Source organism: Myxine glutinosa, chromosome 14 (genome assembly GCF_964187855.1).
Source record: "Myxine glutinosa chromosome 14, kmMyxGlut1.1, whole genome shotgun sequence".
In the NCBI taxonomy this organism is placed as follows: domain Eukaryota; kingdom Metazoa; phylum Chordata; class Myxini; order Myxiniformes; family Myxinidae; genus Myxine; species Myxine glutinosa.
The window spans coordinates 30965022-30991542 of record NC_136274.1 but is presented as its reverse complement, the minus strand read 5'-3'; the positions used below and the strand labels follow the sequence as shown (position 1 = coordinate 30991542).

At 44.3% G+C, this 26521-nt stretch overlaps 2 protein-coding genes across 5 annotated transcripts in view; one reads left to right on the top strand and one right to left on the bottom strand.

Moving 5' to 3' along the window:
- The first annotated feature begins 334 nt into the window (after positions 1-334).
- On the top strand, positions 335-10196 carry HVCN1 (hydrogen voltage gated channel 1). Its single transcript, XM_078768103.1, has 6 exons — positions 335-373; positions 551-729; positions 5627-5710; positions 5805-6036; positions 6536-6648; positions 9822-10196. Exons 2-6 carry the CDS (start codon positions 556-558, stop codon positions 9885-9887), a joined length of 669 nt encoding a protein of 222 aa, XP_078624229.1. The 5' UTR covers positions 335-373; positions 551-555; the 3' UTR covers positions 9888-10196.
- RAD9A (RAD9 checkpoint clamp component A) overlaps positions 9964-26521 on the bottom strand; it is a 19739-nt gene continuing 3181 nt past the window's right edge. For 2 of the 4 annotated variants that reach the window (XM_068135450.2, XM_068135448.2), the window contains 9 exons: positions 22230-22344; positions 21072-21171; positions 20646-20752; positions 17369-17475; positions 17162-17226; positions 16903-17037; positions 14416-14497; positions 10533-10661; positions 9964-10364 (listed from right to left, as the gene is read on the bottom strand). In XM_068135450.2, coding sequence (XP_067991551.2) covers positions 10251-10364; positions 10533-10661; positions 14416-14497; positions 16903-17037; positions 17162-17226; positions 17369-17475; positions 20646-20752; positions 21072-21171; positions 22230-22344 — 954 coding nt within the window. In that variant the 3' untranslated portion in view covers positions 9964-10250. The remainder of the gene's footprint in view (positions 10365-10532; positions 10662-14415; positions 14498-16902; positions 17038-17161; positions 17227-17368; positions 17476-20645; positions 20753-21071; positions 21172-22229; positions 22345-26521) is intronic. The other 2 variants (XM_078768099.1, XM_068135449.2) reach the window with 1 other exon arrangement.

The following is a 26521-nucleotide window of genomic DNA, read 5'->3' as shown; positions in this document are numbered from 1 at the left end:
GCTGCTGAGGTGTGTGTGTTCAGTTACCAAGCGGCTAGCTAGCGCTTGCCAAGCCAGCCGTTCCTTATCAACGGTTTCGAATGGACTGCTTGCTTGAGTGCTTAAGCCACTTAGTGAGCGATCGACAAGAAACTTGGTAACTGGACACGCTTCTGATTGGATTGCACGACAATGGGCGGGACTAAAAATGCAGGTGTAATTGCATAACGATCGACATAGTTATTTTTTATAAAATGTAGAAAACGAGCTCTTCACATCTCTCTAACGCATCTGTCAGCAATCCCAAATATAATTTCCACTTCCATAATACTGAGGTACACGTGCCTCCCGGGACGCCGCTGCCTGCGCGGACGCCTGTCTGACAGCTGTGCATGTACGTGTCCCTTGCTCCTGCAGCCGCTGCCAGCATGCGCCCATCTTGGACTCCCTGTTCCGCCCGTGCGCACTCCCATATCGGGCTTCCTGCCAGCTTGCACACACTCGTTTTGGGCTGCCTCCACCCCAACATGTGTGTAACTGTTTACAGATGTTCCTGGTGTATGCGTACCAGCTGTGATGGAAGGTGTCCTTCGAAAATTTACGGCTCTTGGAGACCCTGAGATTTACGACGATGATCTGGAACCGATTGTGGATGAAGATCCTGTCACCTCAGTATCTCCTGCAATCATCTCACCAGACAGAAGTTTTCGTGATGCTCTTCGTATGATTTTTGGCTCGCAGCAGTACCAGGTCAGTGGACATTTCACTTTGGTTTTTTCTGTACATTTACGTGAACTACTTCGTCACATGTAAAGATAAATTCATAATCTTCACCACCTCTTATTTTTCTTTCTGGTCGATGCATGCAGCAGGTGGCAGCGGGTATCATCACTGATTGGCGTGCCCCCCCCCCCCCCCCGAAAGCGGGTTTCAGAGCAATTGGTTAGTAAATAAGGGCCGAGTAGAGATCCGAAGTTTGTGGGACAAGCCCCCCGCCCCCTCGCCCACCCACCCCTTTCTGCCACCCACCCCTTCCTCCCCCGGAGCCTCCATGATCCTAAATCGAAGAATTGAAGGTTGAGCGATTGTGTGGGCTTCTGTCTTGTATTCATGTGTCAGGTTTCAGAACAGTCAGCCAGGTGATAAGGGAGGGGTAGCGAAAATACGAGTATCAAAATGTTATTGGACGAACGAAAAAACGGACAGACAAACAATCGGATATCACGACCCATTTTACAAGTTCATCTCTTCGAGAATCGAGATGAAATGACCTGAAAATGGTGGGCACTGCCTCTCGATCCTTTCTACATTATTGTTGCCTTTGAGTGGCCTCATGTTGCAACACAGAGTTTTGAGAAAAGGCTGACACAGGCATTTGCAGCTCCACAATGAGGTTTCCACCTGTCAGGCTATTGCTCTTTTTTTTAACTTGCAAAATCGAATATTTTTCAAATATATTAGTCTGTTGACTTTGTTGTTCTGTCGGTTTGTCTGTTCCTCGCCTACAGGTCATAATTCCAAACAGAGCGCCATACCAGGTTGTAGAAGTAGTCACACAGACGTTTATTGATTTTGAGGTCAAATGTCAACTTGAAGACTAATTTCTAAAATCATTTTTCATGCGATTGACTTGAAAGTTGAACAGCATTTGCACATTCGGTCAAAAGGTCAACTCACGGTCAAGCTCCTAAAATCAATTTTCATCCAATTGACCTGAAAATTTAAAAGCAATTGCATCGCGCCTCCCTGAATTGAGAAAGCAACTCTTTTTAAGATCAAAGGTCAACCTCATGGTCAAACTTCTAAAATCCATTTTCTTCTGAAAATTCGTCAATTTGCATCCTATTAGCTTGAAAATTTAGCAGCATTTGTAAAGCGCATGACTGAATTGGGAAAGCAAGTATTTTTGACATCAAAAGGTCAAACTTATAAAATAATCAAATTTCACCCGATTGACCTGAGCTATGATTGAGATCGTCAATTTTAATGTTTAAATGGACAATTTGACGTCTTCGTGGGGGTGGGGTGGATTTTGCAAGTATCGTGCTCTGCTCGACTTCCCTTGTGTTTATTTGTCCTTTTAAAGTGTCCTTTGGCACTCTGTCAAAGGACAAAATTTGTCCTTTGAAAAAATGAAAAAATTGAAGCTAAAAGGAACAACAATCCAGTAAAAATAGATATTTGGGGTTGGAGATGTTTGCTGCTGTTGTTTTTTTTGTTTGTTTTTGTATACAAGATCGAGGCTTGTGAAAGAGCTAACATTAATCACACGAAAAGTCAAACCGACACATAAAACACAAAATAAGAGGAGCAGTAGACAAGATGGGGAGAGAGAGGACACAAACAACATTTGAGAGCAGGGACATTGAGAGAACTGTGGGAGGCAGAGGGCTTGGGGGGAGGTGGGAGAGGTATAAAACATATGGACACTGCAAGGACTTCCAGGAAAGAAGTTGGAATTTCAAAAAAGTGGATCTGGGGTGAATTAGCGGGGGTAGAAAAGATCAAGGTTTTGGATGGGGGAAGATAAGACATGGTGGTGAACAGCTGTTTTAAAGACCTGGAGGGAGGAGTGGGATTGAAGGGAGTGTGGGAGTTTGTTCCAGAGGCGAGAGAAAAGGGGAATGAAAGAGTGAAGGTGAGCAGAGAGCCTAGATTTTGGCAGTTTAACCATAAGAGGGTTGCCGGCAGATCTTGTGCAACCTGTAGGACGATTTGGGGGACAGAGCACAGAGCTGGGGAAGCTAGGCCAGAGGGGAGTCGGTAGAAGACAGAAAGACCACCAACCTGCCTGCGGTGAGTGAGTGAAAGGCCCTCGGAGTTAGCTCCATCGCAGAAGATTCCAATGATTCTGAAAGCTTTGGTTTCAACAGCGTGAAGCCGAGCTAGGTGTGAGGCAGGAGCACCAGCCCAGAGGAGGGAGAACAGTATTCCATTGAGCTGCGGATGAAAGCCTTGTATGTGGTGAGGAGCTCAGGTGTGCCAAGGAAGGACTTCACACGACGGAGGATGCCCAGTCGGCGACTGGCTTTGGAGGCCAGCTTGGAAATGTGGTTTTCCCAGGAAAGATCATGGCAGATTGTGATCATTGTAATCATGGCCCAAGAGATTGAGTGACAGAACTTCTTGGAGAGGATTGTTGAGAAAGTAGATGGGAGGGTTGTCCAGATGGTCTTTTCGAAGAGACATAGTGAGTGTGTGAGATTTGTCAGGATTGAAAGACATGTTCCACTTGTTTGACCAGTCTGATTTTGACCAGGTCTGCAGAGAGAGGGGAGGTTGCGGACTGCCGATCTGAGGAATGAAGTATGGAGCGGCAGAGAGTGGAGTCATCAGCAACGAGATAGAGACGATTTTCCAGAGAGTCGGAGAGATCATTGATAAAGACCAGAAAAAGCACAGGGCCCAGAACACTGCCTTGGGGAACTACAGCCTGAACAGGAAGGGGAGATGAGAGAAATCCATTCAGGGCCACACGTTACCTATGACTAGAGAGGAAGTCCGCAAGCCATGCGTGGAGATTTCCATGGATACCATAGGAGAGTTTGGTGAGCAGAGCGGGGTGCCAGACCGTATCGAAGGCACGTGATATATCGAGGGAGACGGCACTAATTTCCTTTTTAACATTGAGGACCTCCACCCATTGTTGAGACAGCAGAAGCAGCATGTCCAGAGTAGAGTGTCCTGGTCTGAATCCAAATTGATGATCAGAGATCAAGCCATTGGAGAAGAGGAAGGATTTGATGTCTGAAGCAATGATGGATTCCATGACTTTGCTGATGATTGGGAGCAGGCTGATTGGTCTGTAGTTGCAAGGATCCGTTTTTGCACCTTTTTGTGTAAAACAGTAATGTTTGGCTGATTTCCAAGATGCTGGCCGATGACCTTGAGCAAAAGAGAGGGTGAAGAGAACAGAGGGTGTGAAAAAGCGGCAGGGCAGGATTTTAGGACCCATGGGCTGATGCCGTCTGGTCCAGTTGCAGAATCAGAATTGAGGATTGACAAACTTCTCCACCTTGTCAGGAGAGAAGGAAACAGTCCTGGAGCACCTGGGTTCGACTGTGAAAGGTGGGTGCAGAGAGAGACGGGTTTGGAACACAAGATTTTGAGGCAAACACAGACTTAAGGCATTCAACTTTTTCACTTGCGGAGTCAGCTGTGTAGCCGTTTGAGGTAAGCGAGGGGATGGAGGGGGAACAAACACCAGAAACAGATTTGACAAGATGCCACCAGGATTTGGAAGAGGGAGACAGGTTTGAGAGTTCACTCTTGAGAGGAGAGAGATATTGTTTCCTGGCTCTCCCTGAGGGTAGAAACACACTTGTTCCAGGCTTTGTGAAAGGAACTGAGATTGCCTTTAGTTGGATTTGCCTTCCAAGAGGCAAAGGCAAGTTGTTTCAGGGCAATTGCCTCACCACAATATTCCGTGTACCATGGATGGGAGGAAGGGTATGACAAATGAAGACGGGATGGAATAAATCTGTGCATGAGAGAGAGCAGTTTACTTTGGAAGAATTCCCAGGAAGAATTGATGTCAGAGGCAGTAGAGATGGGTGACCAGTCCAGATGATTTATGGCTGCTTGAAGACCGTGCCAGTTGGCCTGAGTGAAATGCCAGACTCGTCGACGTTGAGGAGGCTCTCTGAGAATGGCCAGAGACATGTCCACTTTAACAAGCACATGGTCAGATGAACCGAATGGAGCAGAAGAAGAGCAGCAGACATTTGCAGGGAAGTTTGTCATAACCAAGTCTAGAAGAGAAGATGCTCCGTTGACAGATCCTGGTCGGGGAATTGACAGATTGTGTCAGTCCCAGTGAGTCGCAGAAGTCCTTTTGCTGAGGAGCCATGGCTGTTGAGAGAGGTACCCACACCCAGCCAGCTGGCATGGTGACGATTTAAATCACCACATATGAGGAAAAGAGAGTTGGGATGAGTAGATAGAGTTGGGATGAGACGTAATGGTTGGTCCATATTATCAGACAGCGAGATGGAGATAGTCATCACTGTTTGGTGGACGGTACAGAACACATATGAACAAAAGGTGGGAGCGAAGGGGAAGCCATAGCCAGAGGTACTCCTGGGGGTGGGGTGGAGAGGGCAGTTCAGGGAGAGTGAGGAAGAGTTTTTGATGAAGATAGGCTTGTATGGGATACCCTACAAAGTACAGTATAATGACATTAGCTTCAGGCCTTTCTCACTAAGAGATGGACAAGTTGTTTCTAACTTGCATGTGTTGTGTTGCCATAAGGTTCTGGACCATCTCATGAAAACCTGGCCGAACTGGAAGCTGAGGTGCTGCTGGCGTCCAAAAAGATTCGTGGCTTGGGCCATCTCGAACTTCACATCCCGCAACCCCAATAAAACATTTAGCACAGTGGCACATGTAGAAAAATAGGATAATCGTTAAAGTGGCCTATCGTAGTCATGGGGTTAAAATATATCCGGGGCACAGCAAAAAACATTCGTGTCACGTGCCCTATGAGCCATTGGCCGTTCTTTGAGAGGAAAGCATTATGGTGCAGAGCTGCAGAAAACATTGGAGACCTGTGTGGCATATCAGAGACTGCAGTGGAGTATCCTATGATAAAGTGTACAAATATTTTGCACCCACTATCTTTTAAGTTGTCCCCAACAACTCTCTGCAGGTACTTGTCATATTTCTGGTTTTGCTGGATGCAGCGTTTGTCTTGGGTGAGCTTCTCATTGACGTTTCATCAACCGGAAGTGAGGTAAACACACTGCAGAGTAGTTGCCTCTGTCCCATCGTTTGCCATTTGTTATGAAATACTCACTTTACTTCTCTTATTGTGTTCCTCAATTCAGGTGTTGCACTACCTGAGCCTGTCGGTGCTTTCCTTGTTCATGGTTGAGCTGCTTATCAAATTGTATGTATTCCGGCTCGAGTTCCTGCACCATGGCCTGGAGCTCTTGGATGCCGCAGTAGTCCTCATCTCTTTTGTGTTGGACATTGTGTACAGCTTGCAACACAGTGCATTCGATGCCACCGGCCTCCTTGTCCTGCTGCGGTTGTGGCGCGTGGTCCGCATCGCCAATGGTGCGTCTCCCATCAGTCCTTCAATTATTTGTGATCGCATGGAAACAATCTCGACAATGTGGGCCATGCCAGTGTGGAAATGCTACATTTATGAATACAGCGGTCATACTAAATTACAGTAGTTTGCTAATAACGGTATAAAAATTAAACTGGGTGTCCTGTTTACCGGCATTAGTTGGTGGACGTTAAAGATCCTGGTGTCCTTCGCAAAGAGTAGGTGAACTATCCCTGGAACCCTGAACAAATTATAAATTCCTGCCCTAATATTCCACAATGTAGGCCGATCTTACTGCTGGTTACGTTTTAAGCTGAGCAGGTCGATGAAAATCCCTTTAAAGTTCGATTCCGATTGCTCCTGAGTGGAGACGTGGCAACTGGGATCAGAAATAGATTGTTCGTTTTGCCTCTGGAAGTACAAGCATGTGGTAAAGCTACTTTTTAACCCACAAGTTGGCCAATCTTTGTACATAAGTGGTGATCCTAGTGTGCTCATCTTCAGGAATCGTGATATCGGTGAAAGGTCGAGCAAGGAACAAGATCTCTGTTCTGAGGAACGAGAAGGAGGCGTTGATGGAACAGCTGACAGTACGGGAGGCAGAGCAGCAGAAACAGGTACAAGTGTTGAATATGCTTTTGTGCTTGAGAAGGCCACGATTGTGTGTATGATTGTGCACCGCTCCTTTCCTATTCCATCCCCAGGTGCTGCATGACGTCATTGTGCGCTGAAAGGGAGTACTCGGTTTTCACTCCTGTTTCTTTCTTGTTATTTGCAAAATCGAAGATTTTTCAAGTATATTGGGCGGTTGCGTTTGTTGTTGTCTGTTTTCACCGGCCTTCAAGTCACAATTCTAAACCAATCGTCACAAAACTTCAAAGCTGTAGAGGTCGTCACAATTGAGAAGCCCATTGATTGAGGTCAAAGGTCATCTGGGTCAAATTTTAAAAACCGATTGACTTGAAAATTGAACAGCATTTGTATATTGCGTCACTAAATTGGGAAACCAACAATTTAAGGTCAAAGGTCAACTCGATGTGAAATTTCCAAAATCAATTTTCATCTGAAAACTAAATTTTCATCCGATTTACTTGAAAATAGAACAGCCTTTACATATCGTCACTAAATAGGGAAACCAACTTTGAGGTCAAAAGGTCAACTCGAGGTCAAACTACCAAAATCAATTTTCATCTGAAAAGCATCAATTTTCATCCGATTGACTTGAAATTTTAACAGCATTCGCATAGCTCCTCACTGAATTGGGAAACCGGAAACCAACTATTTTTGAGGTGAAAAGGTCAACTCAAGGTGAAACTTCTAAAATCAATTTTCATTTGAAAAATCGTCACTTTTCATCCTATTACCCCGAGCTTTGATCGAGATCGTCAATTTTAATCTGGATGAAATGGACAATTTGATAGATCAATGACGTCCTTTTTGGGGGGGGGCAAGTATCATGCTCTGCATGATGTCGTCTGTTTGTTTGTCCGGGCAATATCTCGGCCATCCTTTGAGCTGGGAAGCTGAAATTTGGGCACAATAGTGAGCACTTTGGCAAAAACGTTATTTTTGTTTTTGGACTTTTTCTTTTTTTTTTGGGATACAAGATCAAGGCTCGTGAAAGAGCCAACATTAATCACACAAAAAGTAAAAACCGACACATAAAACACAAAATATGGGGAGAGAGGGGGAAGGACACAAACACAACATTTGAGAGCAGGGACATCGAGAGAACTGTGGGAGGGAGAGGGCTTGGGGGGAGGTGGGAGAGGTATAAAACATATGGACACTGCAAGGACTTCCAGGAAAGAAGTTGGAATTTCAAAAAAGTGTATCTGGGGTGAATTAGCGGGGGTAGAAAAGATCAAGGTTTTGGATGGGGGAAGATGAGATGGTGGTGAACAGCCGTTTTAAAGACCTGGAGGGAGGAGTGGGATTGAAGGGAGTGTGGGAGTTTGTTCCAGAGGCGGGAGAAAAGAGGAATGAAAGAGTGAAGGTGAGCAGAGCCTAGATTTTGGCAGTAGTTCCTTTTCAGCGCACAATTGAACAGATCAATTGATTAGTTACTTAATTATTATCGATTAAGTACTTATTTATTTCCTTTCTCATCTGGGCAATATCTCGGGCACCTTTTGAGCTCGGAAGCTGATATTTGGACATAACAATGACCAAGTGATTTGGCTGTAAAGGCTATTTTTGATTTATTTATTCATCAATTAATCGATTAATGACGATTAATTATTTTTTAGTTGGATTCGGGTGAAACGGTGGTGGTTTTAATTATTCTATTAGCCAATCCATTTAATTACATATTAATTAATCGAATTATTTATTTTTTTCCGATTAATAATTCATTTAATTAATTTTCAAAAAGTTAGATTTGGATGAAGCACTGGTGGTTTAGGTATGCTATTAGCCAATTCATTAAAATATTTTACGATTGTTGATTTTAATTATGCAATTAATCAATTATTGTACACCTCTCCCTTATTAATTATTTGGCATGGTGTACTTTGAATGTATCTACTTGTGGATCGATTGATTAATTATTTAAATATTCGATTCATTTTTTTTTTTTTAAGTTAGATTCAGATGAAACTGTGGTTGTTTAGGTTTTCTATTAGCCAATTGATTAATAATTTGTGCTCTGAGGGTCTTTCACACGTTAGGTTGTTCCACCTGCGCATATTTTCAGTCGCTCTACATGTTTGGCGGGTTTTCCCTATTTGTGCACTGTATCTGTCCCGAGGTGCAAGACTGAGGTATTCTTCATTTTGTTTTTTTCCCGTACTGCATCACTCAACAGTTTACCTGCATCTTGCTTTCCCCTCTACCCCAACCTACCTCAATTCAAGAGGAATGTCAAAGGATTCCTCCTTTCTGTCTAATATCTATACTTTCCTTTGCATAGCCCCCACGTCGAGTGGCCTTGTCGGCTTTGTGGCGGGCAAAATCCCATGATTTTTTTTTATTTTAGATCGTTATTTACCATTATGTAAAAAAAAAAAAAAAAATTTATTTCTTTTGTTTCTCATCTGGGCAATATCTCAGGCACCTCTTGAGCTAGGAAGCTGATATTCAGACACGATCGTGACCAAGTGATGTGGCTATAAACGATTTTTTTATTAATCAATTTATCGATTTATTATTTGTTGATTGACCACCTTTAGAGGCCATTTTTCCCCGCAGAGCAGGGGTTGGTCTTTCCAGCACCATGGTCCCCTTTTTGAAGCAATGTTTTATGGTGGGATGCCCTTCCTGCCGCCAACCCTGTTAGTCGCCTTTTGCGACAGAGGGAATTACCAGTGAACTGGTACTCAATTTGCCGACCTCGGAAGGATTAAAGGCTGAGTCAACCCCCCTGACGTTAATTCAGCGATCGACCGGGATTCGAACCCAGGATCCTAGGATCCCAAGCCAGCACCCTAACCGCAAAGCTAACACCAGGCTGTCTATTATTATTGATTGATCAATTTTAAAAAATTTCGATTAATGACATTTAATTTTGAAAAAGTTACAGCTTCGGATGAAACACTGGTGGTTGAGGTGCTGAATCAATTGATTAAGAAATTATTTTACGATTGCTATTTATTGATTTTAATTACACAATGAATCCAATTGTACACCTCTCCCTCCCAATATTGTCTCTGTGCTACACGGCGGTATTGCCGGGCACCAAGGGCGCCCTGGCAATGCCGTGCTGGAGGATGTTTATTTATTTGGCATGGGGGTGGCTTACTTTTAATGTATCTGTACTTGTTAATTAATCTTTCCCTTTTTTTTTAACCAGGAAGTGAAAATACACAAGATGGAATCTCTACTTCGTGAGCATGGAATCGACCTTCCACCCTCGTAGCTTCATGCTGCGCAGGCCTTGGCAGCATCCTGTCTGAGGACATGCTGCTTACACATTTGAAGAATAAGCAAACAGATTAGTGAATAAAGCCTTTCATTTATCTGTCTTATGCACAAGAAAGAACATCATTCCAAGCCCTCTCATGGACAGATTATTTTCCTTTTGCATCTGTGAATGTATTATACAAATAAATATACAAATTTAAAAATTATCAACAAAAAATATAAAAAAAAGTGTTCAAAATATTTAAGGGAAAATTCCAAGAAAAACCTTTGTTCAAAATACATAAATAAAAATATTCAAATTGTTGCACCATGAATGAAATGTTATTCTTTAATCTTCTGGGAAAGTATGGTCCACAAGTTAATTGGGGTCAGATTCACTGCCACTGTCCTCGGCCAGGACAGGTTGTCCAGAGATGGTTTCGCCAAGCACACATGAAGGTTTGGACAAAGCCGCGAAGAACAGCGAGCGGAACTGTGGGTGGGTGCAAATGGAATTGCAAGAATGACAATTACTATTTCAAAACTGGAACTGCTGCTTTGCAACAGCTGTGGATGGTTTGCTGCAATTTGATTGACCTGACAAAACTTTACAAACACTTTTGAACACCTCAGTACTGGTAGTGATTGTGCCTAGCTTTACCTTTTTTTGTGGGGGAGTGCCTTCGTTTTTGTCACCTTCGAATTCTTCATTCGGTTCTGTCATCTCATCTGCAGAGCTTTGTGTGACCCTTGCTCGTGCAGGAATGGTTGGACTGGTGGGAAGTTCATTCTGCATAGAGTACACACATACACATACACATACCCCTTCCATGAGAACCAACACCCAAAATACGTTTGAAATTATTGCTTCCAGATTTGCATATGGTGGGATTAAATCATGCCATAATACCACCTCTGGTAAGAAGAAGATTTTTTTCACCAGACGACTTTTGGCATTGAAGGGTGCTAATTAATCGTTCCAATGTGAACCATCACCACAACGCTCTTCATTCCATCACACAATCTAGATTGCTCCAACATCCTTGGATATTCCACAAAAACTTAAAGTTCTACTGAGTTTTTCTTTTGTATACATAGTCGAGGCTGGTGGAGTATAATGAACAATTATGGATGTAACAACAAAAAAAAACAGGCTATAAAGCACATGTATGGAGTGGACAACATGGATACAGAAGGAAACTCCAATGAGGGAAAATTGGAAATGATCAGAGCTGGTCAGCATTCCGCTGCATGGTCTGATTGTTGCTAAAACAGCTCTCCACATTGTGCCTTAAGCATGGAACCTGCGACCCCGACAAAACCCGAAGCTGAAAAACCTGGACACGTACTGATCTAGCAGCAAATCTAGAGGAGCTGGGAAAATCTGATAACAGACTAACTCGTGCACAGCTGAATGGAACGTACTCTGAGAAGCTACCCGAAAGGCTACGCTCAATACGATCACCCACACAGAACGGAAACATCATCGTGACTGGTTCGACGAAAACGACCTCCTTCTTCCCATACTGAGTGATCTGCACCAGAAGCATGTCACCTGTGCATGTGACAAGCATAATTTGTCGAAAAAGAATGAATACACAAGGGCCAGAAGTTCAGCACAGAAGAAATGTGCCAACTGGAAGAGGACTGGTGGATCAACAAGGCACTCCAAGATGCTGCTGATCGCAGAGACGCACAAGCTTTCTTCAAAGAACTGAAAGCCGTATACAGTCCCAGTTTCAACGGGATCACGCCGGGACGGACTGCTGACGTGAGGTCCCTTATCACGGAGCCAACTTTGATCCTGCAACGGTGGGCGGAACACTTCGGCAAGATTTGGAGTCAGCCATCTAACATCGACGATACAACAAAAGAAGACATCCACTCTGCCTGAGATGTCACTACCAACACTAGATACTACCAACACTTACAATACTACCAACACTAGATGAAATCCATAAAGTGATGAAAAAAAATAAAGAGGGGCAAGGCGTCCGGTGCTGACAGTATTCCACCGCAAGTGTACAAGCATGGCGGCCCCCATTTGCTTTTGCGACTGCATAAACTGTTCATCTGGTCCAAGGAGTCTGTCCCACAGGATTTCAAAGACGCCACAATTGTCCAATTGTACAAAAGGAAAGGCGATCGGATTGGGCTGCAATAACCACCAAGGAATCGCACTGTTATCCACAGCCGGGAAAATCCTTGCTCGCTTTAGTCGGTTATCTGGGCTTGCAAAGGAAATTCACCCAGAGAGCCCATGTGGCTTCAGAACAAGCCGTGGAACAGCTGACATGGTTTTTGCAGTGAGACAAACAGGAAAAGTGTCGTGAGCAACACAAGGACATGTATATTGTTTTTGTAGACCTGATGAAAGAATTTGACTCTGTCAGCCGTCTTGGCCTGTGGAAACTATTGAGACGCGTTGCTTGCCCAGAGAAGCTGGTTAATACAATTTGATCATTTCACGATGGTATGAAGGAGAAAGTTGCAGGCAATGGCGGTGAATCTGAGCTTTTCAACGTCACCAACGGCACTAAACATGGCTGCATCCTAGCACCAACTCTCTTCGGCATTGTGATCGCCGCAATTATCATGACGCACAAGAGGACTCAGGTCTTCAAGGAGTCACATCAACTTCCACACAGATAGCAGCGTTTTTAACCTCAGCCATCTTAAAGCCAAGACCAAAGTCTGACCGATGCTAATCAAAGAGCTGTTGTTTGCTGACGACTGCACCCTTGTTGCCCAGATGGAGGAGGATGTGCAATGCCTGATGGATGCCTTCGTACAATCTGCAGACCGATACGGCTTGACTGTCAGCTTCAATAAGACTGAAGTATTGTTCCAGCCAAAACCAGATTCCCTATACATGGAACCCCGGGTCTCAGTCAATGGCCAGCTGTTTAAAATTGCGGAACAATTGGCAGCGTCATCAGCAGTGATGGTACCACTGATGCCCAAATTACATCACGCATCAGTAACCCGAGTGCCACGTTTGACCCGTTCATCCCACAGCTGTGGTTCACCCTTGACGTGTCACTAGCCACAAAGATTAGCGCCTATTGTTCAGTCATATTGTCCACCTTACAATACAGCTGTGAGACCTGGATGCTCTACTGTCATAATGTGCAGAATTTGAACAGCTTCCACATGAGGTGCCTGCGGATAATTTTCAATATTCACCAATTCGAGTCCTAAACACAGAAGTCCTGTCCCAATGCAGTTTGGACGGAATCAAATCCTACCTGATCCGAACCCAACTGTGCTGGGTAGGCCACTTAGTGAGGATGGAGGACCATCATCTGCCCAAAGCGTTGTTCTATGGCGAGCTTGCAGAAAGAAAAAGATCAATTGGCACCCCCAAAAAAATGATACAAAGATTTGCTCAAAGCTAACTTCAAACGGTGCAAGATCAGCACGACCGGATGTGAGAAAATTCCCCTTGATCGTGGGAATGGCGCAATTACTGCACCAATTGAGTGAAGGATGTCGAGGAGACACGTATCAAGAACAAAGAGGAGAAGAAGAAAGGAGATATAATGGCAATATGGTGGCGGTATCCATCGAATCAACGGCTCAACCCACGACGACGACAGCGTATGGTGAATCAGTGGCTGGCTTTGGAGGCAAACTTTGAATTGTGGTTTGCCCAAGAAAGATCATGGCTGATAGTGAGACCAGAAAGACTCAACCTCTTTAAGAGGATTGTTAAGAAAGTAGCTCAGAGGATTTGTCAGACGGTCCTTTCGGAGAGAGACTTCCCATTGATGAATTTAATTATCTAATCATTCATCCCTCCCTACCATACCTACCTTCCACACTAACTGTGACAATATGACTGTTATAGTAAGAGGTCGTTGTGTGCACTGGTTCCTTTCATGTATTCGTGATAAGATGAGATGTGAGATCTGTCAAATTTTTTTTATTGCGGCTGATTTAAAAATCATCTCAAAAATTCACTTCTTTAAAAATAAAAAATGGGGTAGGGGTGAATTTTGTAATTGGGGTTCGGGGGACAGAGGAACATCTGTCATGCTATTCCCTAAAAGGTTTTCTAAAAAAAAAACTCAAAATTTGATTCTTCGTGAAACTTTTTGCCATCTTTCAACTTTGCTTAAGGTGGGGATTTGCGATGGTGCACTATCAACTTCACTCCACTATATTATTGGACTTAACATGCAGCTTTTGTAACACAAGGAAAAAAAATTATATTCAATTACATAATCCAATATTTTCCAAAATCTAAAGTACATTTAAAGTTTGTTGGATCACTCAAACGTTGCATGGAGTGTCCTCAAACAGCATATCTCATCTGGCTAAAACATTGGCATCGTCATTCAGGATGCAACAAACCAAAGTGATGAACAAAGGCATTCCAACGTACCTTAACATCATATTTTGCTTGTACAGTGACAATACTGCTTAAAATGAATACCGGGAATTTTCCTTTAGGTGGCTAATGGGGATTTTGTTTGGAATTTCGAAGATGGACTACGTAATGTAGGTTTGTGTGTCGTTGAGGCTGTCAGGATAAGTTTTACCTGAGCATCGTCAGCACTGGTGATCATGCCGCTGGTATCCATAGAAGCCATTTCTTCATCCAATATCTCCTGGAGAGGTCTGCTTGTACAAACAGGGTGACCCGGGTTTATTCACAATGTGTACATGCAGGTTGTTCAACAATGACTTGGTGAAAATTAAATCCAATCGTTTATTACATCAAAATACAAATACAAACGAGAAAGCATCTGAAAATGCAAAGCACGTCCACATCCGCTTTGTATTCAGACTTCTTCCGTATGCTAAACATGACAAAAACAGATAAGAAAAAATAAAATCCAAACTTAATTTTAGGTGACCTTGACCTTTTGACCTCAAATGCAATATACTTCAGTGACCAAATGTATAAACCATGATCAAATGTCAAGTCAATCAGATAAAAATTGACAATTTTATGCAACTTTTTGTTTCTGTCAAACCTCGACTCCGATTCTGCAACTACACCAGACAGCATTAGCCCACGGGTCCTAAAATCCTGCTCTGCCGCTCTATCTCACCCTCTCTCTGTTCTCTTCACCCTTTCTTTTGCTCAAGGTCATCTGCCATCTGCTTGGAAATCAGCCAACATCACCGCTTTACATAAAAAGGTGTAAAAACAGATCCTTTCAAATACAGACCAATCAGCCTGCTCCCAATTAATCAGTAAGGTCATGGAATCCATTATCGCTTCTGATATCAAATCCTTCCTCTTCAATGGCTTGATCTCTGATCATCAATTTGGATTCAGACCAGGTCATTCTACTCTGGACATGCTGCTTCTGCTGTCTCAACAATAGATGGAGGTCAACGCCAAACAGGAAATCAGAGCTGTCTCCCTTAACATATCTCGTGCCTTCGATACTGTCTGGCACCCCGCTCTGCTCACCAAACTCTCCTCCTATAGTATCCATGGCAATCTCCACGCATGGCTTGCGGACTTCCTCTCTGGTCGTAGTCAACGTGTGGCCCTGAATGGATTTCTTTCATCTCCCCTTCCTGTTCAGGCTGGAGTTCCCCAAGGCAGTGTTCTGGGCCCTGTACTATTTCTGGTCTTCATTAATGATCTCTCCGACTCTGGAAAATCCTCTATCTCTTTGCTGATGACTCCACTCTCTGCTGCTCCATATCTCAACCCTCAGATCGGCAGTCTGCAGCCTCCTCTCTCTGCAGACCTGGACAATATCACAAACTGGTCAAACAAGTGGAACATGTCTTTCAATCCTGACAAATCTCACACTCTCAACTTTGTCTCTTCGAAAAAACTGTCTGGACAACCCTCCCATCTACTTTCTCAACAATCATCTCAAAGAAGTTATGTCGCTCAAGCTTTGGGTCTCACTATCTGCCATGATCTTTCCTGGGAAAACCACATTTCCAAGCTGGCCTCCAAAGCCAGTCGCTGACTGGGCATCCTCCGTCATGCGAAGTCCTTCCTTGGCACACCTGAGCTCCTCACCACATACAAAGCTTTCATCCACAGCTTGATGGAATACTGCTCTCCCCTCTGGGCTGGTGCTCTTACACCATACCTAGCTTGGCTTTACGCTTTTTGAAACCGAGGCTTTCAGAATCATTGGAATCTCCCGTGATGAAGCTGATTCTGAGGTCCTTTCACTCTCTCACCGCAGGCAGGTTGGTAGTCTTTCTGTCTTCTACCGACTCCTCTCCGGTCTAGCTGCCCCTGCTCTGTCTGTCAGGCAGGACGCACAAGATCTGCCAGCAACCCTCTTCTGGTGAAACTGCCAAAATCAAGACTCTCTGCTCACCTTCACTCTTTCATTCCTCTTTTTTCCTGCCTCTGGAACAAACTCCCACACACTCTTCAATCCCACTCCTCCTTCCAGGTCTTTAAAACAGCTGTTCACCACCATCTCTTATCTTCTCCCATCCAAAACTTTGATCTTTTCCACCCCCGTTAAAACACCTCAAATCCACCTCTTTCAATCTCCAACTTCTTTCCTGAAATCCCTGGTTGTGTCAATTTGTTTTATACCGTGTACCCTTTCCCTCCCCCCTCCCCTCCCTGGCCCTCCCTTCCAATCCCACCCCCCTCCCCTCCCCTCCCACCACCACCTTCACAAAGGGGGTGAAGAGAGAGTGGGAGGGTGAAGAGAGAGTGGGAGGGTGAAGAGAGAGTGGGAGGGTGAAGAGAGAGTGGGAGGGTGAAGAGAGAGTGGGAGGGTGAAGAGAGAGTGGGAGGGTGAAGAGAGAGTGGGAGGGTGAAGAGAGAGTGGGAGGGTAAAGAGAGAGTGGGAGGGTGAAGAGAGAGTGGGAGGGTGAAGAGAGGGTGGAGGGTGGAAGAGAGGGTGGAGGGCGGAAGAGAGAGGGTGGAGGGCGGAAGAGAGAGGGTGGAGGGCGGAAGAGAGAAGAGGGGAGGGTGGAAGAGAGAGGGAGATGATGCAAGATCTATAACAGGGCATTACCTTGAACCATGACCCAAAAGGCATATATAAGGAAATTGTGCAAAAATAAAGAGACCTGTAATGTACCTCTTATTTGCCGCATGTGCACCAAGTTCACGTTCTGAAGGAAGTGTACGAGGCTGGCTGTCAAGAGCATCCATTAGCGTAGCAAGGATGAAAGTTGCTTCGAGAATACTGTCTTCCACACTGAATATTATTGGTCTGCAGATAGAAATAAACCAAATCGCATTCCATTTAACAGTTGTTTACACCAAATAATAATTACACGGCAATCATTCAGAACTACCGTCGCCAATCAAAACTGTGTGAGTGAGATCGTACCAACCTCCCAGCACTTTCAAAGTGAATGGATACCGAGAGGTTGCTTGCTTCCGCGAAGTTAAGCACGCCCTACAGGGAAATGACCCAGACGGAAGAGAGCAGATGAAGAAAGGTTCCGAGGGCAAGACAAGAAAAAAAATCTAAAGTAAATAGCAAACAGAATACAAGGAAAGAAAAGTGAATGAGTAGCAATAAATGATGTGATTCTCACTCGGAGTTCCTTGAGGCAGAAGGTAACCTCTGTATCGACTCCTGCCGTGAAGTGCTCAAACTCTTGACGATTCAAGCAAATGCAGGTGAGAGTAGCTCGGCCTACATCTTAACACACGCAAAAAACTTGAATGAAGTCTGTGGCGTGCCATCAGAAATCCCCACACTTCCCACCCAAAGCAAAGTGGAAAGACGGTAAAAGTTCCACCAGAATGACCCAATATCAAATTTTGAGTTAAAAATTATTTTCGTGGTTTGACCCCTGTTACCCTAACTTCCCACCCGCTGGAACATGAACTGGGGGTCAAATCCCCCAAAACATCATTACAAATTTCATGCATCCCTCAATGTTGATTGCAATATACAAATTTTCATTTTTTAAATGTTCATAAATGCACCCATAATTGCGTTTTTTGTTATTTGACCTTTTTACCCCACTCCAGTGGTTTTGGGGCCAAAAATGATGCTGCTCTCACACCTTCTTGCCATGTGGTGATCACAACTACCAAGTTTCATGAATTTATGCACATCCGTTTAGGAGGAAATAGCGTGAGACGGATAGATGGAGCAAATTACAATTTGGTCGAAAAGATGGCCGAACAATTAGACCACCAAGTCTGGTGAGAGTAAATAACAGTAATTACTCTGAAATAAAAAAATTAATAGGAACAGAACCTCATATTCATAGAAATCATGCCGATTCTAAAAGGGGATGGAGTTTGCAACGGATACAATGACAACGTTATCACTAAACTACTCTTAATACCAGCGATATCTAATACAACTATTTAAAGTCGTCTTTGTGGAAAAGGAGGGACGTATCAAATCAAGGCTAATAATGAAGATTTTTTTTTTTTAATGCGATAGTTACACCAATTTTGATATACTAGGGCATGCCCGTACTATATCTATATCTAAAATTATATCCCCCCCTCTATTTACATGAAATGGTTTGGTCCATGAAATGTTTTGGTCCATTCGCAACGCCAAAGCGAACGGCGAACGCTTTACATGAAATGGTTTGGTGCATGAAATGTTTTGGTCCATTCGCAACGCCAAAGCGAACGGCGAACGGCTTGCGAGTACAGTGACAATCCCCCCGGGGTTTTTATTAGTTTTAAAACATAGTTTAACGCCAACATAGCGCCAACATAGTTTGCAAACGTGAAATAAATGAATACGCTCTCAAATGTGCCATCCGAGGCAGAGTGTGTCCGCCACGTTCGGCACACGCGATAGCTCGCTGCTCTCTGATTGGTTGAATCGTTTTTTGGACATAGCTCGGTAAGTAATTGTCCGATTAATATGAAACCTTGAAAAGGCACATCCTCGGGTCCCCAGCAATATACCTGGCAAGTTTAAAGTATATCGGACCCGTGGTTGTCGAGAAACAGCGGTCACAGACAAACAAACGTACAAACAAACACACAGAGATTACTGGAATTATAGATAGACTAGGGCATGCCCGTACTATATATAAGCTAGGACGTGCCCGTACGTGGGTGCCCGTTCCTTGCCAAAAAAAAAAAAAAAAAAAAATTTGTGTAGGGGTGTGTGTGTGTAAACATCCTAGGGCGTGCCCGTACGTGGGTGCAAAAAAACATGCGTGCAAACAACAACAACAAAAAAAAACTTTGAAACCACGTGGCAGTAACGACCACAGAACCCACCCCCCCTCTATTTACATGAATGGTTTGGTCCATTCGCAACGACCACAGAACCCCCCCCCTCTATTTACATGCAATGGTTTGGTCCATTCGCAACGCCAAAGCGAACGGCGAACGGCTAAATCGCCATAGCTCGGTAAGTACTTGTCCGATTAATTTCAAACCTTGAAAAGGCACATCCTCGGGTCCCCAGCAATATACCTGGCAAGTTGCAAGTATATCGGACCCGTGGTTGTCGAGAAACAGCGGTCACAGACAAACAAACAAACGTACAAACGTACAAACAAACACACAGAGATTACTGGAATTATAGATAGACTAGGGCATTGCTCGTACTATATCTATATCTAAAATTATATCCCCCCCCTCTATTTACATGAAATGGTTTGGTCCAAAGCGAACGGCTTGCGAGTACGGTGACAATCCCCCCCCTCTATTTACATGCAATGGTTTGGTCCAAAGCGAACGGCTTCCGGAGTTTGGTAAAGAAATCGCCATCGCGTGCACAAACGCGCAGGAAAGCGAATGAATCGCAAATTCGGTTTTATTAGTTTTAAAACATAGTTTAACGCCAACATAGTTTGCAAACGTGAAATAAATGAATACGCTCTCAAATGTGCCATCCGAGGCAGAGTGTGTCCTCCACGTTCGGCACACGCGATCGTTCGCTGCTCTCTGATTGGTTGAATCGTTTTTTGGACATAGCTCGGTAAGTAATTGTCCGATTAATATGAAACCTTGAAAAGGCACATCCTCGGGTCCCCAGCAATATACCTGGCAAGTTAAAAGTATATCGGACCCGTGGTTGTCGAGAAACAGCGGTCACAGACAAACAGACGTACAAACGTACAGACGTACAGAGATTACTGGAATTATAGATAGATGAATCATCTACATGGACCCTTACAAAAACAGAGGTTTGGGGGTAGAGGGGGGGGGGGGGGTAGTTGGAGGTTGAAGACAGGGGGACATTAAAATAATCTCTGTCCGACCAACCGATCATCTGGTCATGTATCTCTCTACCCTATTGTTTGTTTCCCCTTTCCACCACTTGGTTTTTTGTTCTATCTATTCCATGAGCCTCAACCATATATGCAACAAAAAGAACACCTATTGTTAACAATTATTGCAACTTATAACATTAAAATAACAGTTAAACTATTAACAGAAAAAAAACAAAAAACCCACCTTTAGAGGCCATTTTTCCCCGCAAGCGGGTGTTGCCCTTTTTCGGGAACTGTGGTTGTTGTTGTTTTTCGGTCCCCTTTTTGAAGCAATGTTTTACGGCCGGATGCCCTTCCTGACGCCAACCCTTTTTGCCGCCTTTAACGACAAGCAGGGAATTACCAGTGAACTGGTACTCAATTTGCCGACCTCGGAAGGATGACAGGCTGAGTCAACCCCCCTGGCGTTAATTCAGCGATTGACCGGGATTCGAACCCAGGATCCTAGGATCCTAAGCCGGCACCCTAGCCGCTAGCCCAACACCAGGGACTCTAACTTAAACTATTAACAGAAGGGTAGCGAAAATTGCATTTTCAAAATCTTGTAAAGCTAACGGACGAGGTGACCTCATGAGCTTTGAGACCAAGTGACCTACGCAGTACTCACCGATTTCTTCTTCAAGGTAGTTCCGCAGTGATACCTTTGTCTGAGTTACACCCAGGGTCACCTCTTCCTGGTTCATTTGAAAGTGAATGACAGAGTCCACCAGAAGCCTGTAGGTACGCAGGCCCACACCAAATCCCAAATGTTATAAATTGCTACAGGGACTTTACCAACCACAAAGAGGACAAACAAATGAGATTGGTTTACTTCTATCCGGTTGGTCTGTTGGTGTACCCAACTAAGCCCCTGGGTCATGCAACAAACAGGGAACCCGAGTTCAAATCCAATATGTCAAATGTGGTTGTCAATCATCTGCTAATGACGGTGCAATTAATCTAAAAGTACACCGACATTTACTATTGTCTTCATCCTGCATGTTATTTAAATGCAAACTCTGCAGCAAGCCTTTGAATCCCCCTTCATACGTACTTAGCTTGGGCACGGAAGACGTTTCGACATTGGGACTTGGAGTACACTGCGTGCAGAGACTCACAGTCCTGGAAAGTCAAGTTATGAGTTTTGGTGATTCCTGTGGTAGAATTGGGAATACCGGGACAAACAAGACAGAGAATTTGACAATGCAAATCCTCACCGGCATATATAGATTACAGTAGATCTGGGAACTGGTGTTGACTCTTTCACACTGAATATTATTCTAGGCCTAGAGGTACACACACTTGCATCTAAGCTGTCTAGCCTGGGTTCAAATCCAGATCCAGCTATAACGTGTCATCTCGGTGTTTCGCAGGCATGGCGAGTCATCAATGCACGCGCTGTCCGTCTTATGGATGTTAAAACTGGGCGTCCTGTCTGCCAGCATTAGTTGGTGGGCGTTAAAGATCCCACGGTGCTTGCAAAGAGCAGGCGAGCTATCGCCAACACCCTAAACAAATTACAAATTCCTGCACACTCGGTCGAGCATCCAACGTCAGAATGAACTCGCATTCACTACATTGTCCAGGATCATAACCCCAGCCAAGAAACTGCTTTAGCAGAACCAGAGCTCTGCACAGAACATAAAAATAAATAAAAAAACACCTTTAGAGGCCATTTTTCCCGCCTTTTTCGGGCACCGTGGTTGTTGTTGTTTTTTGGTCCCCTTTTTGAAGCAATGTTTTACGGCCGGATGCCCTTCCTGCCGCCAACCCTGTTTGTCGCCTTTTACGACAAACAGGGAATTACCAGTGAACTGGTACTCAATTAGCCGACCTCGGAAAGATGACAGGCTGAGTCAACCCCCCTGGCGTTAATTCAGCGATCGACCGGGATTCGAACCCAGGATCCTAGGATCCTAAGCTGGCACCCTAGCCGCTAGCCCAACACCAGGGATTTCTGCACAGAACATGGTACATGATAATGATTACGAGAATGATGATCATCATCATTTCAGACAAAATGCACATTCAAGGTATAAAATAAACTTGTGATTTCAAAGAGATAACTTTGGCAAACTGTGCCCAAGGCCTGTTTGTTGTGATGTTACAATATCCCCTTCCCATGTGGTCGTGAAAGGGCAAGGCTAAATAAAAGGTATAGGTAAGTGGGGGAGGAGTGGTTATCATGTTTCAAAAGACAGGTCAAGCAAACCATATCTGCAGTGCAGTTGAAAGACAAGTCGGCAGGCGGGAAGGTCCAGCTGGATTTTGCATCTGTCTACGGAGCGCTCGATCCCAACCAAAGAGTGAAACACAGACACGACCGCCTGCAAAAATAAAAAATAAACAACATTTAACAAACACAATGACAACAACAACCTCCAATACTGCGAGAGACAAATCAAGCTGTATCCATCCACACCTCGACTCCTCACCTACTTCAAGGTTGAAGAGGGATGAAAAATGTCGGAGGAGGAGGAGAAGGGGAGGGGGCAGCATTGCTACAAAAAATATATACGAGTTATTTTATAAGGAACTTCAATACAGGACGACATTAGGCCCATCAATTCTGTGCAATGGCAGCCAACGTATATTGTTGTTTGTCCATGCTCTATCCTTTTTAAAAGCCGAGTATTAAGCAAGGAAACAGGACGTACCATTTTTACCCTGCGCACGCGAAGCGAAAAGCACGATCAAGCAATTGGTTAATGTCTGTCCATCCGTCCATCTTATCAGTTTTGATCGAGAAACAATTCATTTAAATTTAATGTTATATTTCATTTAAATGTTCTACCTCCACCAAGGCCTCAGTTTACGATCCAAACGACTGCACTGCAGAAGGTTGAAAACATGAAAATACTGTGTGTTATAATCTCATCTGATCTGAAGTGGAATCTTCACATTTGCAATATTGTCACCAGGGTAAATGAAAAGTTGTTTATGTTGAAGATGCTGAAAAAGTTTAACTTGGCCGTGGAAGATTTGCCTACCATTTATAAAGGCTACCCCCAGCCCCTTGCCCCACCACTGGCAGACCCTATGATCCGAAAACGAGTCAGTAAGCGATTGTACACGCCACTGTCTTGTATTAATATGTCAAGGTTGCAAGTTAAGTTAATATGTCAAGCAATCCTTCATCTCATGGAAGACTAATCCAACTAAAGGCAATCTCAGTTCCTTTCACAAAGCCAGGAGCAAGTGTGTGTCTACCCTCAGGAGAGCCAGGAAACAATATCTCTCTACTCTCAAGTCTCAAGACTAAACTCTCAAACCTGTCTCCCTCTTCCAAATCCTGGTGGCGTCTGGTCAAATCTGTTTCTGGTGTTTGCTCCCCCTCCATCCTCTCCCTTACCTCAAATGGCTACACAGCTGACTCCGCACGTGAAAAAGCCGAATGCCTCAACTCTGTGTTTGCCTTAAAATCTTGTGTCCCAAACCCATCTCTCTCTGTACCCACCGTACCCAGTCAAACCCAGCTGCTCCTGCACTCTGTGTCATTCTCTCCTGACAAGGTGGAGAAGTTTCTGTCAAACCTCGACTCTGATTCTGCAACTGGACGAGACGGCATCAGCCCACGGGTTCTAAAATCCTGCTCTGTAGCTCTTCCACACCCTCTGTTCTCTTCACCCTCTCTTTTGCTCAAGGTCATCTACCATCTGCTTGGAAATCAGAAAACATTACCGCTTTACACAAGGAATGTGCAAAAACAGATCCTTGCAACTACAGACCAATCAGCCTGCTCCCAATAATCAGTAAGTTCATGGAATCCACCATCGCTTCTGACATCAAATCCTTCCTCTTCTCCAATGGCTTGATATCAGATCATTAAATTGGATTCAGACCAGGTCAGTCTACTCTAGAAATGCTGCTTCTGCTGTCTCAACAATGGATGGAGGTCCTCAACGCCAAACAGTAAATCAGAGCCGTCTCCCTTGACATATCACGTGCCTTCTATATGGTCCGGCAGCCCGCCCTGCTCACCAAACTCTCATCCTATGCTATGGTATCCATGGAAATCTCCACTCATGGCTTGCGGACTTCCTTTCTGGTCGCAGTCAACGTGTGGCCCTGAATGGATTTCTCTCATCTCCCCCTTCCTGTTCAGGCTGGAGTTCCTGGAGTGGAGGCTGGAGTTCCAGTTCAGGCTGGAGGGCAGTGTTCTGGGCCCGGTGTTTTTTTGGTATTCATCAATGATCTTTCCGACTCTCTGGAAAATCCTCTCGTCTCTTTGCTGATGACTCCACTCTCTGCCGCTCCATTCCTCTTCCCTCAGATCGGCAGTCTGCAGCCTCCTCACTCTCTGCAGACCTGGACAAAAATCAGAAACTGGTCAAACAGGTGGAAAATGTCTTTCAATCCTGCCAAATCTCACACTCTTACTATGTCTCTCCATAAAGACCGTCTGGACAACCCTCCCATCTACTTTCTCAACAATCCTCTCAAAGAAGTTCTGTCACTCAAGATTTTGGGTCTCACTATTTGCCATGATCTTTCCTGGGAAAAACCACATTTCCAAGCTGACCTCCAAAGCCAGTCGCCGACTGGGCATCCTCAGTCGTGTGAAGTCCTTCCTTGGCACACCTGAGCTCCTCACCACATACAAGGCTTTCATCCGTAGCTCAATTCAATACTGCTCTCCACTCTGGGCTGGTGCTCCTGCCTCATACCGAGCTCGACTTCACGCTGTAGAAACCACAGCTTTCAGGATCATTGGTATCTCCCACGATGAAGCTGATTCTGAGGGCCTTTCACTCGCTCACCACAGGCAGGTTGGTGGTCTTTCTGTCTTCTACCGAGTCCTCTCTGGCCGAGCTCCTCCAGGTCTGTGCCGTGTCCACCAAATATTCCTGCAGGACGCAAAAGAACTGCCAGCAACCCTCTTCTGGTGAAACTGCCAAAATCAAGACTCTGTGCTCACCTTCACTCTTTCATTCTTATTTTTTTCCGCCTCTGGAACAAACTCCCACACTCTCTTCAATCCCACTCCTCCCTCCAGGTCTTTAAAACAGCTGTTAACCACCATCTCTTATCTTCCCCCATCCAAAACCTTGATCTTTTCTACCCCCGTTAATACACCCAAAATCCACATCTTTCAATCCCCGACTTAATTCCTGAAATTCCTTGAAGTGTCAATTTGTTTTGTACTGTGTGCCCCTTCCTTCCCCCTCCCCCTCCCCCCAACCCCAATTATACACTTGAACACTCCCAGCCCTCTCCCTTCGAACTGCTCTCCCGATGTCCCTGTTCTCTACTGTTGTGTTTGTGTGCTCCCCCTCCCCTTATTGTTTTACGTGTCCGTTTATGTTTTTGTGTTTTATGTGCTAATATGTGTTTGATGTGCTGGCTCTTAAACGAGCCTCGATCTTGTATACAAAAAAAAAGAAAAGTTTCAGAACAATCAGCCAGATGATAAGGGAGGAGTAGCGAAACGAGTAAAACGTTAACAGACAGACAGACATCCGGGCATCACGACCCATTTTACAAGTTCATATCTTTGAGAATTGAGAAGAAATAACCTAACAATCATTCCAAACAGAAAAGTTATTGTTTTTAAGGATGTCATAAATGACACAAACAACAGGCATGAATAACTAATGTAACGTGTTAAATAGCGTGACGTCTTCAGACATTGGGTATAACCCTGAATTTTTAAAATACGACTTTTACAATCTTTATTACTTCCGCCACCAAAGGTGGATGGATGGAGGTTATGTTTTCACCCCTATCTGTTTGTCTGTCCGTTTGTCTGTTTGTTTGTTTGTGAACAAAATATCTCAAAAGGGTGTGAACGGATTCGGACAAAATTTGGCAGAGATGTAGCGTATCTGACAAGGACGATTCGATTCAATTTTGGTTAAGATCCGGATTTGGATCCGGCTACTAGAATTTTTTAAAAGTGATTCTTTACCATTGGGAGATAGGGCCAAAAACTATACGTAGCGGGATATCTCAAAAAGTTGTGGATGGATTTGGACGAATCTTGTTGGACGGTTGGGTGTCTGACAAGGTCGATTCGATTCAATTTTGGTGGAAATCCAGATCCGGCTAGTAGAATTTTTAAGTGATTCTTCACCATTGAGTGATACGGCCAACGAGGTGGAGGTGTGCCATCGAGTTTTATTTAAATGGAATTATTCACTTGAACACTGTCGAACACAAATCGCCTTGTTGTCACTTCCAAGAACATCCAGTTTAGCAGTACTTGGACATGTTAAATAGCGTGGCGTATAAGACTGCTTCAATCGTGCTAAACTTTCAGAATTTTTCTTCTGATCTTTGAAATCGATATTTTATTAACATTGAGGTACAGTGTATACGAGAACACTGCGCAGGGAATCGTGTTCTACGAACTCTCCAGATAATGTCGAAGGTGCGACTCGGCAAGGACTCAAACCACCAGCCTCCCAGACTCAGAGCAGATGCTCTAATCAAACTAATACTGAGAAAGGCTTATTTAACCTTCAGGTTCACCAATATTACAGTTAGCAGTGCAGCAGGTGACAC